Source organism: Pelophylax lessonae (assembly GCF_965119305.1).
Source record: "Pelophylax lessonae genome assembly, chromosome: 6".
NCBI lineage: Eukaryota > Metazoa > Chordata > Amphibia > Anura > Ranidae > Pelophylax > Pelophylax lessonae.
Window position 1 is genome coordinate 301,488,283 of NC_138773.1, and position 12,503 is coordinate 301,500,785.

Genomic DNA, 12,503 nt, shown 5'->3' on the forward strand with positions numbered 1-12,503 from the left:
CGCTATTTAAATCCTGTATGATAATAGTAACAAAAATTGCATCAAATGGTCAGTGCAAAAACGCTCCTGGGTCAGGGGCAAAATTTGTTGCATGAGCTTCTATGGCCCGACAAACGTGCATTTAAGTGCAAAAACATTGTGAGCGGGAACGCGGTTTCCCACTACAGGGGCGGAGACTTACAATTTCGGCTCTCATATAGCGCATACAGTGAAGGACATAGGGGTTGTCTGCTCTCTACATCCTCCATTCATAATACATCATATGCGATGACCGACAACGCATGTGATTCCGAGCGCACTGCTCTACAAATCACATGCGATGTCTGAGCGATGCGAATTCAGCCATACAGATTGCATGGCTGAATTTACATTGGATTCGGACACAACTTGCACAAGACCCTTTTTTGGGTCCGCACCAGAATTGGATCGCATTGGTGTTCACACCAATGCGATCCGATTCATGTCCGAATTGACAGTTGACACTGTGATATGCAAACTGATCTGGGCGTGTCCTTAACTTTGTATTGACACCCCCAGCGATTCGCATATGGCAGTGTGAACTGCCTGTGAGTTGAATGCGATGCGGGAACCCGCAGTGGATTCACAGGGTTTCCGCATTGCATATGTGTGAACCGGGACTGAGTAAAGGAAGGAGGGAGATCTAGACGTTTATCTGCCCCTCCCATCTCCTCCTCCATTCACAGAACACCTTGTATTCAGTGAAAAGAATACATTTTATGAATGTACATTGGGGGTTCCAAGCCAATGTTGTTCTGTTGTTTGTTTCTCCCCCAGCAGTCATGCATCCTTTTTTTTTCCCCCCAGCAGTCATGCATCCTTTATACCTAATCCCTGATCTGTTTGTGTGTTATCTTTGCAGAAGAAGGGGAGTGGAAGGCGATCAGCTCCGGCATCAGCGATTGCTATTACAATGTCACCGAGCTGCCATCCGGTGCTGTCAGGTTCCGTGTCGCCTGTGTGAACAAAGCTGGCCAGGGACCCTACAGCAATTTTTCCAAGAGCGTTGTCATCGATGGAGATGGTAAGTGGAAGAAGTCTGTCAGTTAGTGGACATCATCGCTCCCTTTGTCTGTTTCAGGCCGGGTTCACATATGTGCGGCTGCGGGTTCGTGTCTGGGGTCCTGTATGTCCCCGTTCACCGGTTTAGATGCGATTCATGTCCAAATTTTTGACTGAATTTGCACCTGACCCGGACCCAAAGGTGCACAGGACGCTTTTGCAATCCAGACCGCAGCCGTCCTGAACCTGTGTGAACTGGTGTTCTATCAGAATACCGGTACCTATCAGATTCTGCAACCGGAAGTGACGCTCGGACAAGAACAAATTACTGCGCATGCGCCATGTGTTCCAACATGGCCGCTATGCGTTCCAATTGGTTTTTTAATGTGACAGAACACAAAGCAGCGGTGGACATCTTCTTACACCCACGCAAGTCTTGAATTTTACATTTATTTTAGCAGTAAAAATTTTTTTTTTAGGTACTCCTTGTGGAGGGATCTGGGCGTCTAAAAGACCCCAAACCCCAACTCTGCACTTAAAAACATTCAAAACGCCAAGTTTGGCTTTTTTTAATGCTGTCAGTTTTTTGAATTTGGCGCCGAGTGCCCTGAAGTTATGTCATGACATCACTTCCAGGTTTTTTACATGGAGACCCGGGTCTTCTCTTCGGCGGCGGTGGAGGTAGGATATCCAGGTCTCCCGGTGGGACAGGAGACCCGGGCGAGCCGCGGAAGGCGGCGGGAGGGGGGGGGGGTGTCCCCTTCCGCTCCTTGTAATGACAGCCGAGCAGCTTCTCAGCCGCATCGGTTGTCATTACAAGTCAGCTGACCAAAATATCGGTATCGGCATTAAAAAAAAACTATATAGATCGATCACTAGTTTAAAGTAGTAGTCCGTTTGTCTAATAGACTTAGAACAGGAATGTCAAACTCAATTTCATTGCAGGCCACATCAGCATTATGGTTGCCCTCAAAGGGCCGGTTATATCTGTAAGATTAGATGTCCAGAGCACCTCACGCCCCCTTACACCCTTACAAGCGATGTCAAGAGCCCCCCCCCACCATCAGAAGTCAAGAGTCACCCACCCTTCCTTAAATCACAATGCATCCCCTTACCTTGTGCTGCTGCCAGGAAGAAGATGCAGGTGGATCTGGGTGGAAGAAAGTACAGGGTTCGGAGGAAAACCAGAGGAGGGCTGGAGTCAGCTTCCAGAGTCTGCTGAATGCTGAGACCAGGGGAGACAGAGACAAGGTGGTGTTGCGGTTTCACAGAGAGGTGCAGAATCTGTAGGAGGAGTTCTGACCTCCTCTATGCTGCGGACTGCGGAAGGGGGGGGGGGGGCAAAGACGAGCCTTTCTGCACCTGCACATAGAAGCGCTGGATCTGGCGAAGGACTCCTCTCTGCTGCCGATTAGGTGGGGGCAGAGACAAGTGGGTGCTGCAGCTGCAGAAGAGGTGCGAGGGCCACATGAAATGGCCTGGGGGGCCACATTCGGCCCACGGGCCTTGTGTTTGACACCTGTGACTTAGAAGGAAGAGTTATGTGTGTGCTATAATGGAGCAAGAAGACACAAACTAGTGTAACTACGACTAAAACTGTTTTTGGAAAAAAATGGAGAGATTTCGATCTTTTACAGCTGTTTGAGGCATAACTGGGGAAATTGCGTCGAGGTAGCCGGGTATAAACAGACACAAATCCATTTACATCCGGCTACCCATAGAGGAGAATGGAGGGTCCAGTCGGGTCCGTCTGAAAAACAAACAGGTGAACCCTACCAGACCACCCGTGTGAAAGGGGCCTTAGAAGGAAAGTCAATTGACTAGATTTTATTTTTACAGCTGATGGTATTTATTGAAGATGAGAGTAGAAATTGGTGGAAAATACATAAATATGAATATCTGGTCAGTACGTATGTGTAGGCTCACGTATTTAAAAAAAAAAAAGAATGATCCAGGTGTCAAATGTTCCAACCTCCATCTCATAATTATGGTAACTTTTATTAAACTTTTAGTAGTTTCATACTCAAGAGATTTGGACATCAAATGCTCAATTTCTGATGAGCAATTAACCACTTGCCGACCGCTGCACGACTGTTTACGTCGGCAGTCAGCCCCTCACAGGCAAAGTGACGTAGATCTACTTCGCTAGCCTGTGAGGGTCTAGGGAGCGAGCGCGCGCCCCCGGAGGCGCTCTCCCGCTCCTGCGTGGTCACAGACCCCCCCGCGCGTGTGACCGGCGGACCCGATGTCCGCCGGTCACTCGGCAATCGTCGCTGCAGAGGGAGAAAGTCAGGCGGCTGATGTAAACAAGCCGCCTGTCATTCTCCCCTGTGTAAGAACTGTGATCATACGGTTCTACTATGTAGGACCGTTGATCATTGTTCCTACACCTCAAGCCACAGCCAATCACAGTTAGAATCACGCCCCTAGGGACACACACAGCCCCTCCCTCTCAAAAAAAGTTAACCCCTTCACTGCCAGTGTAATTTTACAGTAACAGTGCATATGTATAGCACTGATTACTGTAGAAATGTCACTGGTAACCCCAAAAGTGTCAAAAATGTCAGTCAAGGGTCCGATCTGTCCGCCGCAATTTCGCAGTACCGCAAAAAAAATCGCAGATCGCCGCCATTTCGCGTTAAAAAAAAAACAACAAAAATGACAAAAATCTTTCCCTTTGTTGGTAAACGCGATAACTTTTGCGCAAACCAATCAAAATACGCTTTTTGCAATTTTTTTTTACCAAACATATGTAGCATAAAACAAATTGGCCGGAAATGTTAAAAAATCTTGATTTTTACATTTTTTTGGGGAATTTCATATAAAAAAAATGTGAAAAATTTTGCTATTTTTGCAAAATTGACGCTCTTTTTTTGTTTATAGCGCATGATCAAAAAATCGCACAGGTGATCAAATACCACCTAAAGAAAGCTCTGTTTGTGGGGGAAAAAAGAACATGAAATTCGTTTAGGTACAGCATCGCACGACCGCACAATTGTCCGTTAAACTCACGCAGTGCCGAATCACAAAATAGGCCCTGGTCAGGAAGGGGGTAAAATCTTCCGGGGCTTAAGTGGTTAAAGCAGAAGTATGGTGACCAAGGGCTGCAGAGTGTACCTGTAAAAGAGGAAAGTGGGGTCATTCTACTGGCTTTGCAACCCAGCAAGGGATTTTGGATTGCAAGAGAATCTAAACAGTATTATAAATAAAAATTAAAAGCAGTTCAGATATACAGCATGTTTTTGAATTGTGTATTTAGTTGTTTGACCAAAGTTCAGCTTTAAAATTTCAGAAAAATTCTTTGCTTGCATATAACACATTACAGATGCAGAAAACAGAGAACAGGTGATGTTATTTTTTTCTCCAGGATTTGTAAATCATCTCTCACTTTCTTATCTTTTCTCCTAATCTGTAGATCACAAGCCTTCACCTGCTGTGGCTCATGCTGCTCAGAAGGCTCGTTCCATGGTGCCCACGATATCTTCTTTTGGACCAATCGCTCCTCGTGTCACCGCTGCCCCAACAGCCTCTCCTCCAATTGTGTCTACTACTAAATTGCCTCCATCGTTTGGATCTCCTCTTGCTTCATCTTTAAATCCACCATTACCGAACACTCCAGCTCCTATCACTCCTGCAGAGCCACTTTCTAAAGGACCTCCTCCACCAACCCCTCCAAGAAAACACAGAGGACTTGTTCCTACCCCTCCTACGGTGCACAGATCATTACCTCAAACTGCCACTAGGGTTGAGTCCCCAAATCAAGCTTCTTTACCCAACAAGTTTCAGTCTGCTGAGCCTCCACTAGGTGGGCCTATAACATCCCATGTTTCCACAGTAACTATGCCGGTATCTTCTGGACCATCTGTGTCCCATCTGAGAGTTTCACCTTCGACCCTGACTCAACAAGTGAAGCCTGCTGCTGAACCAGCTGCTAAAACTGTGCCAGTGACTCCTGTGCAACAAGCTAGATCTCCTACTGAGCCACAGAAAGCGCCACCACCTCCAATGTTTGTGCCCCCAGTGAAAGCTGTGCCCATCTTTCCAACTATTAAGTCTCCTGTGCCTGCAGAACCAACCAAACCTATTTTGACATCCCCAGAACCACGGGTTCCACCACCAGTGGCTCCCAAACCAGTTGTTGCTGCTCCCTCAGTTCCAATTATGTTGCACATTCCCCCTTTCAAAGCCTTAAATTCACCTTTAAGCCCAACTTCTCCCACCAAACCCATTTTCCCCTCTCCTCCAACGAGTCCACTTTACAAGCCACCATCTCCCACATCCTCTACTTACATGGTGACCTCCTTCATATCAATGCCACCATCCACTCCAACAAAAGAGACTTTCCAATCACAGTCTACCACCCCAGTCTCTCAGATTGTTGCCCCCACACCAGTTCCTCAGGTTGTTGTCCCCACACCAGTTCCTCGTGTTGTTGCCCCCACACCAGTTCCTCGTGTTGTTGCCCCCACACCGGTTCCTCAAGTTGTTGCACCCACACCAATCACTCAGATTGTCTCTTCCACGCCGGTTGTCCAGACTGCCACTCTTGCACCTGTCGCTCAAACCGTTCCTACACGCATATTAGTCAAAAGTGTCACTCCTGGAAAAGATGGCAGATATACCCCAGGGCCAGGAGGAAGAGTGACCCCATCAGGAAGAGAAAGCGCTCTTCGGCAAGGAGTACCCCAGAAACCCTACACATTTTTGGAAGAGAAAGCCAGGTGAGGTGGGACAGCCCCCATGGGTGTGTATATGCAAATGTCTTTTGTCTTTTGACTAAGTCTTATGCCTAGCTACTCCTGTGGAGCGGAAGTCAATACCCAATAGTGATGACTTAGAAGTGGTGGCGACTGTCGGAGGACGTAAGAGAAACATATTTAACTTCAGCCATGTTATGGGCTATTTTTTGTATTTGAAATTTTTCCAAATGGTCTAAAAACGGATTATCGCGTAGATAAATTACATAGCTTGGGATAAAACCATGGAACTGAAGATTGAGAACATGTAGAACTTAAAGCGAACTTGAACACCATTCTAATTTTTTTAAAACAAAACTCTCCACCAGACAACACAACCTACCTGCTATTTATTTTATTAGCCAGAAAGCCTCTCTGGGGATCCCATCTGATTTAGTTTCACAAAGTTGAATGTCAGAAAAAACATTGCTAACAGGAATGTGTATAATCATAAATAAATGGTAAAATAATCAAATGATTACATATAGTAAAGTGCACTTGTAGTACAAAATGTAAACAATTCATACATATAAAGGTGCAATGATATCAAAAATTAGTTATAGTGCTAACAGTGCAAAAGTGCTGAATAAAGTGCAGTCAAAAATAGTCCACTCAAAGAATAAATTTCAATAAAGTGCTGAATAAAAAGTGCTTGAAGTGCTCCACACGGTGGGAAGGTGCTCCAAAAGACGCTTTTGGGGATCCACTCACCAGACTTCTATGGTAAACAAGCCTCAAATATGCTGTTATTAAACAAAACAGGGGGAGTTTCTGCGCTATGAATAAAACTTATTAGTGATGAAAATTAATGGATTTCTGTGACAAAGAAGAAAGCCGCATACACGTGCACATGCAATATACTCATATAAGGATGCATGAAAGCCATATGGGTAAAAAGGGATAAAAGAAACGCATAGCGTGATACTGTGTAAAATGAAGATCAAGTTTATTAAAACAGATGCACTCACATATCAGAAGGTCAATCAGGCATATCCAAAAGCTAGGAACCGCTGATATAGGCAGAAACGGTGGCGTCCCACATTCATAAAACCATTAAGAAGCCGGAAAAGGGGGAGTGGTGTCGACACATCTGGTAAGCTGCCAATTGGTGTGTTTTCATTCCACGGGTGATCTCCTTTCCATCTACTGTGTGAAGAGTTTGGACAATTTTCTACATGCTGGGACTTGTGGTTCCTCTAATATTTACACACTTTTCCTGATATTCCTTCCTGATTTAAGGACTATTATATGGACTTTTTTTGATTCACTGACAAAGATGTTTTTATTAGAAATGATGTAAGCAGACTGCAGTTCCTCTTTAAGATATAAAAGAAACTGTCTCATAGAGACAGGAGAACCAGGTTGGTGACCACACTTTTCTGTTCTGCAGCGTTCAGCAATACAGTTTGGTCACCTTCCTGTTCCGAGTCTGTAATTGGGGGGTGACTCGGTTAGTTGTCCTTTGTCAGCATGCGCCTTTTCACCAGATGTGCAGGATTCACACCTGATTGATCAAATTCAGGTACTTACACTGCTTGCATTGAAAAGATTACTTTTTGAATATATTAATGCAATAATAGTGTTTTCATGTGGACTGCATCTTTAAATTGGTTCTAAAGGCAAAAGTTTTTTTTTTTTTTTACCTTAACGCATTAAAGAGGTTGTAAAACTCTGAATTTTCTTTTTTGAAAAAAAAAAAAAAACCTGAAAGACAATACAGATACACATACAGTAATGAGCTAGTATGCATCGCATGCTAGCTTATTATGAAATACTTACCTTAAAACGAAGCCCCAAAGTGCCAACCGCTCACCTCTCCCACGGGTGACATGTTCTGTCGCCCTTCTTCCAGGTTTGCGGCATCCGGCCATCTGATTGGCTGGAGCCGCGATTACGTTACTCCCGCGCACGCGCGCGGGAGTTGATGGTCTTGGCACGGGGCTCTGAAGGAACGGCACCAGCGGCCGTTCCTTCAGAGTGCATGTGCCAGTGATGTCACTGGCGGCATTTAAAGTAAATATCTCCTAAACGGTACATGTTTAGGAGATATTTACAGTACCTATAGGTAAGCCTTATCATAGGCTTACCTATAGGTACAACTTGCAGAGGAGGGTTTACTTCCTCTTTAAGATAAAAAAAAAACCTTCTGCATGCAGCTCCCCCTCCTTCCCACTTATACTTACATGAGCCCAATCTTGATCCAGCGATATACACGAGAGCAGAGGCTCTGTCTGCTCTCTACCTCCTCATTGGCTTAGAGACAGCAGTGGGAGCCATTGGCTTCTGCTGCTGTCAGTCACAGCCTGTGATTAGGGGATGGGGGTCTCCATAGATGCAGTCAGCAAGGCTTAAGAGCAGGCCTGCACAAGTGTCCTCATAGCAAGTGGCTTGCCATTGGGAAACTCGGAGGGGTCTGGGGGGGGGTTAGCCAGGAGCGCTGGTGCGGGACCCAGGAGAGGAGGATCGGGGCGGGGCTGCTCTCTGCAATGGATTTTCACAGAGCAGCTCCTATCCCCCCTTCTCGGGTAAGGTAAGGTAAGGAAAGTATAACATCATTGTTAATTTAAAGAAAAACAAATTTACGTTTAGAATCACTTAGTGAAAATAATATTGATATGATTATGGTACTATTTTTATTTATTTTTTTACATTAAAGTTACATAGGGCTCTCTAATCCTAACATTGTATTGTATGTTTTACAGTATTGGTGTGAACGCAGCCCAGATATAGCCTGTACTGTAGTAATACTGTGGTCACACTTCCTTCAGGGGTCGCTTTGGAGTGATTCGGGAGTGTAAAGAAAATTCGACAGGAAAGCACTTCATGGCCAAGATCATCCCCTATGAACAAGAGAACAAGCAGAGTGTGCTACAAGAGTATGAGGTCCTAAAATGTCTCCACCATCAGAGGATCCTGACTCTGCACGAGGCATACATCACCCCCCGGTACCTCGTTCTCATCTCCGAGCAGTGCTCCGGGAGGGAAATCCTCTACTGTCTTGTAGAAAGGTGAGGAGTTAGAAATGCTTTGAAAAAGCTAAGTGACCAAGACATAAGGCCAGACTGAGACAGGACAGACTCTTTTCTCAGGGGCTGAGTTGGGGTGATGTAGGTGGGTTGGGAATCTCTTGTGCCCTACACTGCTCCAGTTATCTGCACTGTGCAGGGCTGGCCTTTCACACTGATATTTAAGGCCTGTTGATTCCACTATTACATAGCAATCTTTCCACGTAGATTCATTGGGTAGCAATGATCCCACATAGATTCATTGTGTAGCAATGTTCCCACATAGATTCATTCTGTAGCAATGTTCCCACATAGATTCATTTCGTAGCAATGTTCCCATGAAGATCCATTGTGTAGAAATGTTCCCACGTAGATTCATTCTGTAGCAATGTGCTCCCACGTAGATTCATTCCGTAGCAATGTGTTCCCACGTAGATTCATTCCGTAGCAATGTGTTCCCACGTAGATTCATTCAGTAGCAATGTGTTCCCACATAGATTCATTTTGTAGCAATGTGTTCCCACATAGATTCATTTTGTAGCAATGTGTTCCCACGTAGATTCATTCTGTAGCAATGTGTTCCCACGTAGATTCATTCTGTAGCAATGTGTTCCCACGAAGATTCATTCTGTATCAATGTGTTCCCACGTAGATTCATTCTGTAGCAATGTGTTCCCACGTAGATTCATTCCGTAGCAATGTGTTCCCACGTAGATTCATTCTGTAGCAATGTGTTCCCACGTAGATTCATTCTGTAGCAATGTGTTCCCACGTAGATTCATTCTGTAGCAATGTGTTCCCACGTAGATTCATTCCGTAGCAATGTGTTCCCATGTAGATTCATTCTGTAGCAATGTGTTCCCATGTAGATTCATTCCGTAGCAATGTGTTCCCATGTAGATTCATTTTCTAGCAATGTGTTCCCATGTAGATTCCTTCAGTAGCAATGTGTTCCTATGTAGATTTATTCTTTTTAAAATGTTCCCACGTAGACTTATTCTGTATAAAAGTTCCCACGTAGACTTATTCTGTATGAAAGTTCTCACATAGATTCATTTTGTAGCAATGTGTTCCCACGTAGATTCACTCTGTAGCAATGTTCCCAGGTAGACTCATTTTGTAGCAATGTTCCCACGTAGACTTATTTTGTAGGAAGGTTCCCACGTAGATTCACACTGTAAGAAAGCTCCCACATAGATTCATTCTGTAGCAATGGTCCCATGTGGATTCACTCTGTAGCACTATTCCTACGTGGACTCATTGTGTAGCAATGTGTTCCCATGTAGATTCACTCTGTAGCAATGTTCACACGTAGATTCACTCGGTAGCAATGTTCACACGTAGATTCATTTTGTAGCAATGTTCCCACATATTTTTTTTTTATAGCAATGTTCCCACATAGATTCCTTTTGTACCGGTATTTTCATGCAGATAAATTATGTAGCAATGTTCCAAACAGATTTATTTTGTAGTAATGTTTAAACAAAAATCAAAAATTCAATTGTAGCAAAGTTCCCAGATTTAGTATTTATTTTCTATTACAGGTATTATTTATAACATTTAATATGTAGCAATGTAGCCATATAGCAATATTTAAATATGAATTCAGTTGTAGCAAAGGTCCCACTGTTACGTAACTGGTGAAGTAGCCTGAAGTGTTGAGTACAACTTATTTTACACCTCTGGCTCAGGGCCTTGGAAAAGTAACATGAGGCACAAGGGCACACAGTGGCATGGGTGCCTAGTAGTTTTTACCAGCAGCTGGTGTAGGTAGGTAGTCTAAAAGCCCACAGAGCCATGCCAGGCAGCTGGTAGATTTTCTGTGCTGGCAGTGAGCAGATGATCAGAAACAATTGGCTGGATAGTAGGCAGATGATCAGCAGAGACTGGCTGGGCAGCAGGTAGATGATCAGCAGAGAGTGGCTGGGCAGCAGGCAGGTGATCAGCAGAGACTGGCTGGGCAGCAGGCAGGTGATCGGCAGAGAGTAACTAGGAAGCAGACAGATAATCAGCAGAAAGTAACTGGGCAACAGACAGATAATCAGCAGAGAGTAACTGGGCAGCAGGCAGATAATCAGCAGAGAGTAACTGGGCAGCAGGCAGGTAATCATCAGAGACTGGCTGGGCAGCAGGCAAGTGATCATCAGAGACTGGCTGGGCAGAAAGCAGGTGATCATCAGAGAGTAACTGGGCAGCAGGCAGATGATCAGCAGAGACTGGCTAGGCAGCAGGCAGATGAGCAGCAGAGACTGGCTGGGCAGCAGGCAGATCAGCAGCAGAGACTGCCTGGGCAGCAGGCAGATCAGCAGCAGAGACTGGTTGGGCAGCAGGCAGATGATCAACATAGAGTAACTGGGCAGCAGGCAGATGGTCAGCAGAGAGTAACTGGGCAGCAGGCAGATGATCAGCAGAGAGTAACTGGGCAGCAGGCAGATGATCAGTAAAGACTGGCTGGGCAGCAGGCAGATGATCAGCAGAATCAGGCATAGCTGGGTTTGTAAATGTCAGTCCGATCAGGCGTAGCAGATGCATAGTAAGAATTCAGGCCAGGGTCGATAATGGATGAGCGGATCAGGAACAGAAGAAGTAGGCAAATTATAGGGACAGGCCAAAGTCAGTGATTTGAGAGTAGTCAGGGCAGGCTGGATCTAACATGTAGTCAGATACAAGAAGCATATAACAGGTTTCACAGGGAACGCTGTAGACCAGACGGTCTTGTGCAGCAGCTCACTTTACATATCGTGCTTGGTGCCAGCATTTGTGAAAGATGCGCATGCAAGCAGTTGTACACTGCATATGTATACACACCTCCATATGTGTGGCCATGTGTCGGCCTGCACAAAGAAACTCATCCTAATGCCCCCTTCTGTATTCAGGTATGCCCTTCCTGACACCCACAGATGTATTTTTTATTTATTGCAGGTATTATGTATTACAGGCAATATGTGTCAATGTTCCCACGTAGATTCTTTCTGTAACAATGTTTTAACATAAATCCTTTCATAGTAATATGTATACATAAATCCAGTTGTAGAAATGTTCCCACGTTGATTAATTTTGTAGCAATGTCCAGCGTCTTGATTCTGTACTGTCCTTCCTCTGTGGCTCCAGGTTCCGTTACTCAGAAGATGATGTCGCCAATTACCTGCTCCAGATCTTCCAGGGATTAGAATATCTGCATGAACAGAAGATCCTGCATCTGGACATTAAACCAGAGAACATCATGGTGTCATACATGAATACCATTAAGATCATTGACTTCGGGAGCGCTCAGACGTTCAGCCCTCTCGTCCCTCGCCAGCTGGGGAAACGTGTTGGGACCCTGGAATACATGTGTATGTGCAACAACTAGAATCAGTAACCTGGTCTGCCCTCACAGGGCATCCACTTGGTAAAACCTGGACTTAGTTCCTGAGGCCAAGAGGAATATTATATGTAAAGAATATTAACCACAGTGAAGATTTTAACCCTTAATGATCAGGCCCTATTTTGCGATTCGGCACTGCGTTACTTTAACGGACAATTGCGCGGTCGTTCGATGCTGTGTTTAAATACAATTGATGTCCTTTCTTTCCCACAAATAGAGCTTTCTTTTGGTGGTATTTGATCACCTGTGCCATTTTTATTTTTTGCACTATAAACAAAAAAATGGCGACAATTCTCAAAAAAAAAAAAAAAAAAAAACAATATTTTTCACATTCTGCTATATAACATTCTATAAAAAAAAAAAAATTAAAAATCA

At 44.6% G+C, this 12,503-nt stretch overlaps 1 protein-coding gene across 2 annotated transcripts in view; it reads left to right on the top strand.

Moving 5' to 3' along the window:
* Positions 1–12,503, top strand: part of SPEG (striated muscle enriched protein kinase) — a 450,680-nt gene that overhangs the window by 428,183 nt on the left and 9,994 nt on the right. For both annotated transcript variants that reach the window (XM_082262051.1, XM_082262052.1), the window contains 4 exons: positions 881–1,042; positions 4,436–5,741; positions 8,525–8,764; positions 11,873–12,096. In XM_082262051.1, the coding sequence (XP_082118177.1) occupies positions 881–1,042; positions 4,436–5,741; positions 8,525–8,764; positions 11,873–12,096 (1,932 nt within the window). The remainder of the gene's footprint in view (positions 1–880; positions 1,043–4,435; positions 5,742–8,524; positions 8,765–11,872; positions 12,097–12,503) is intronic.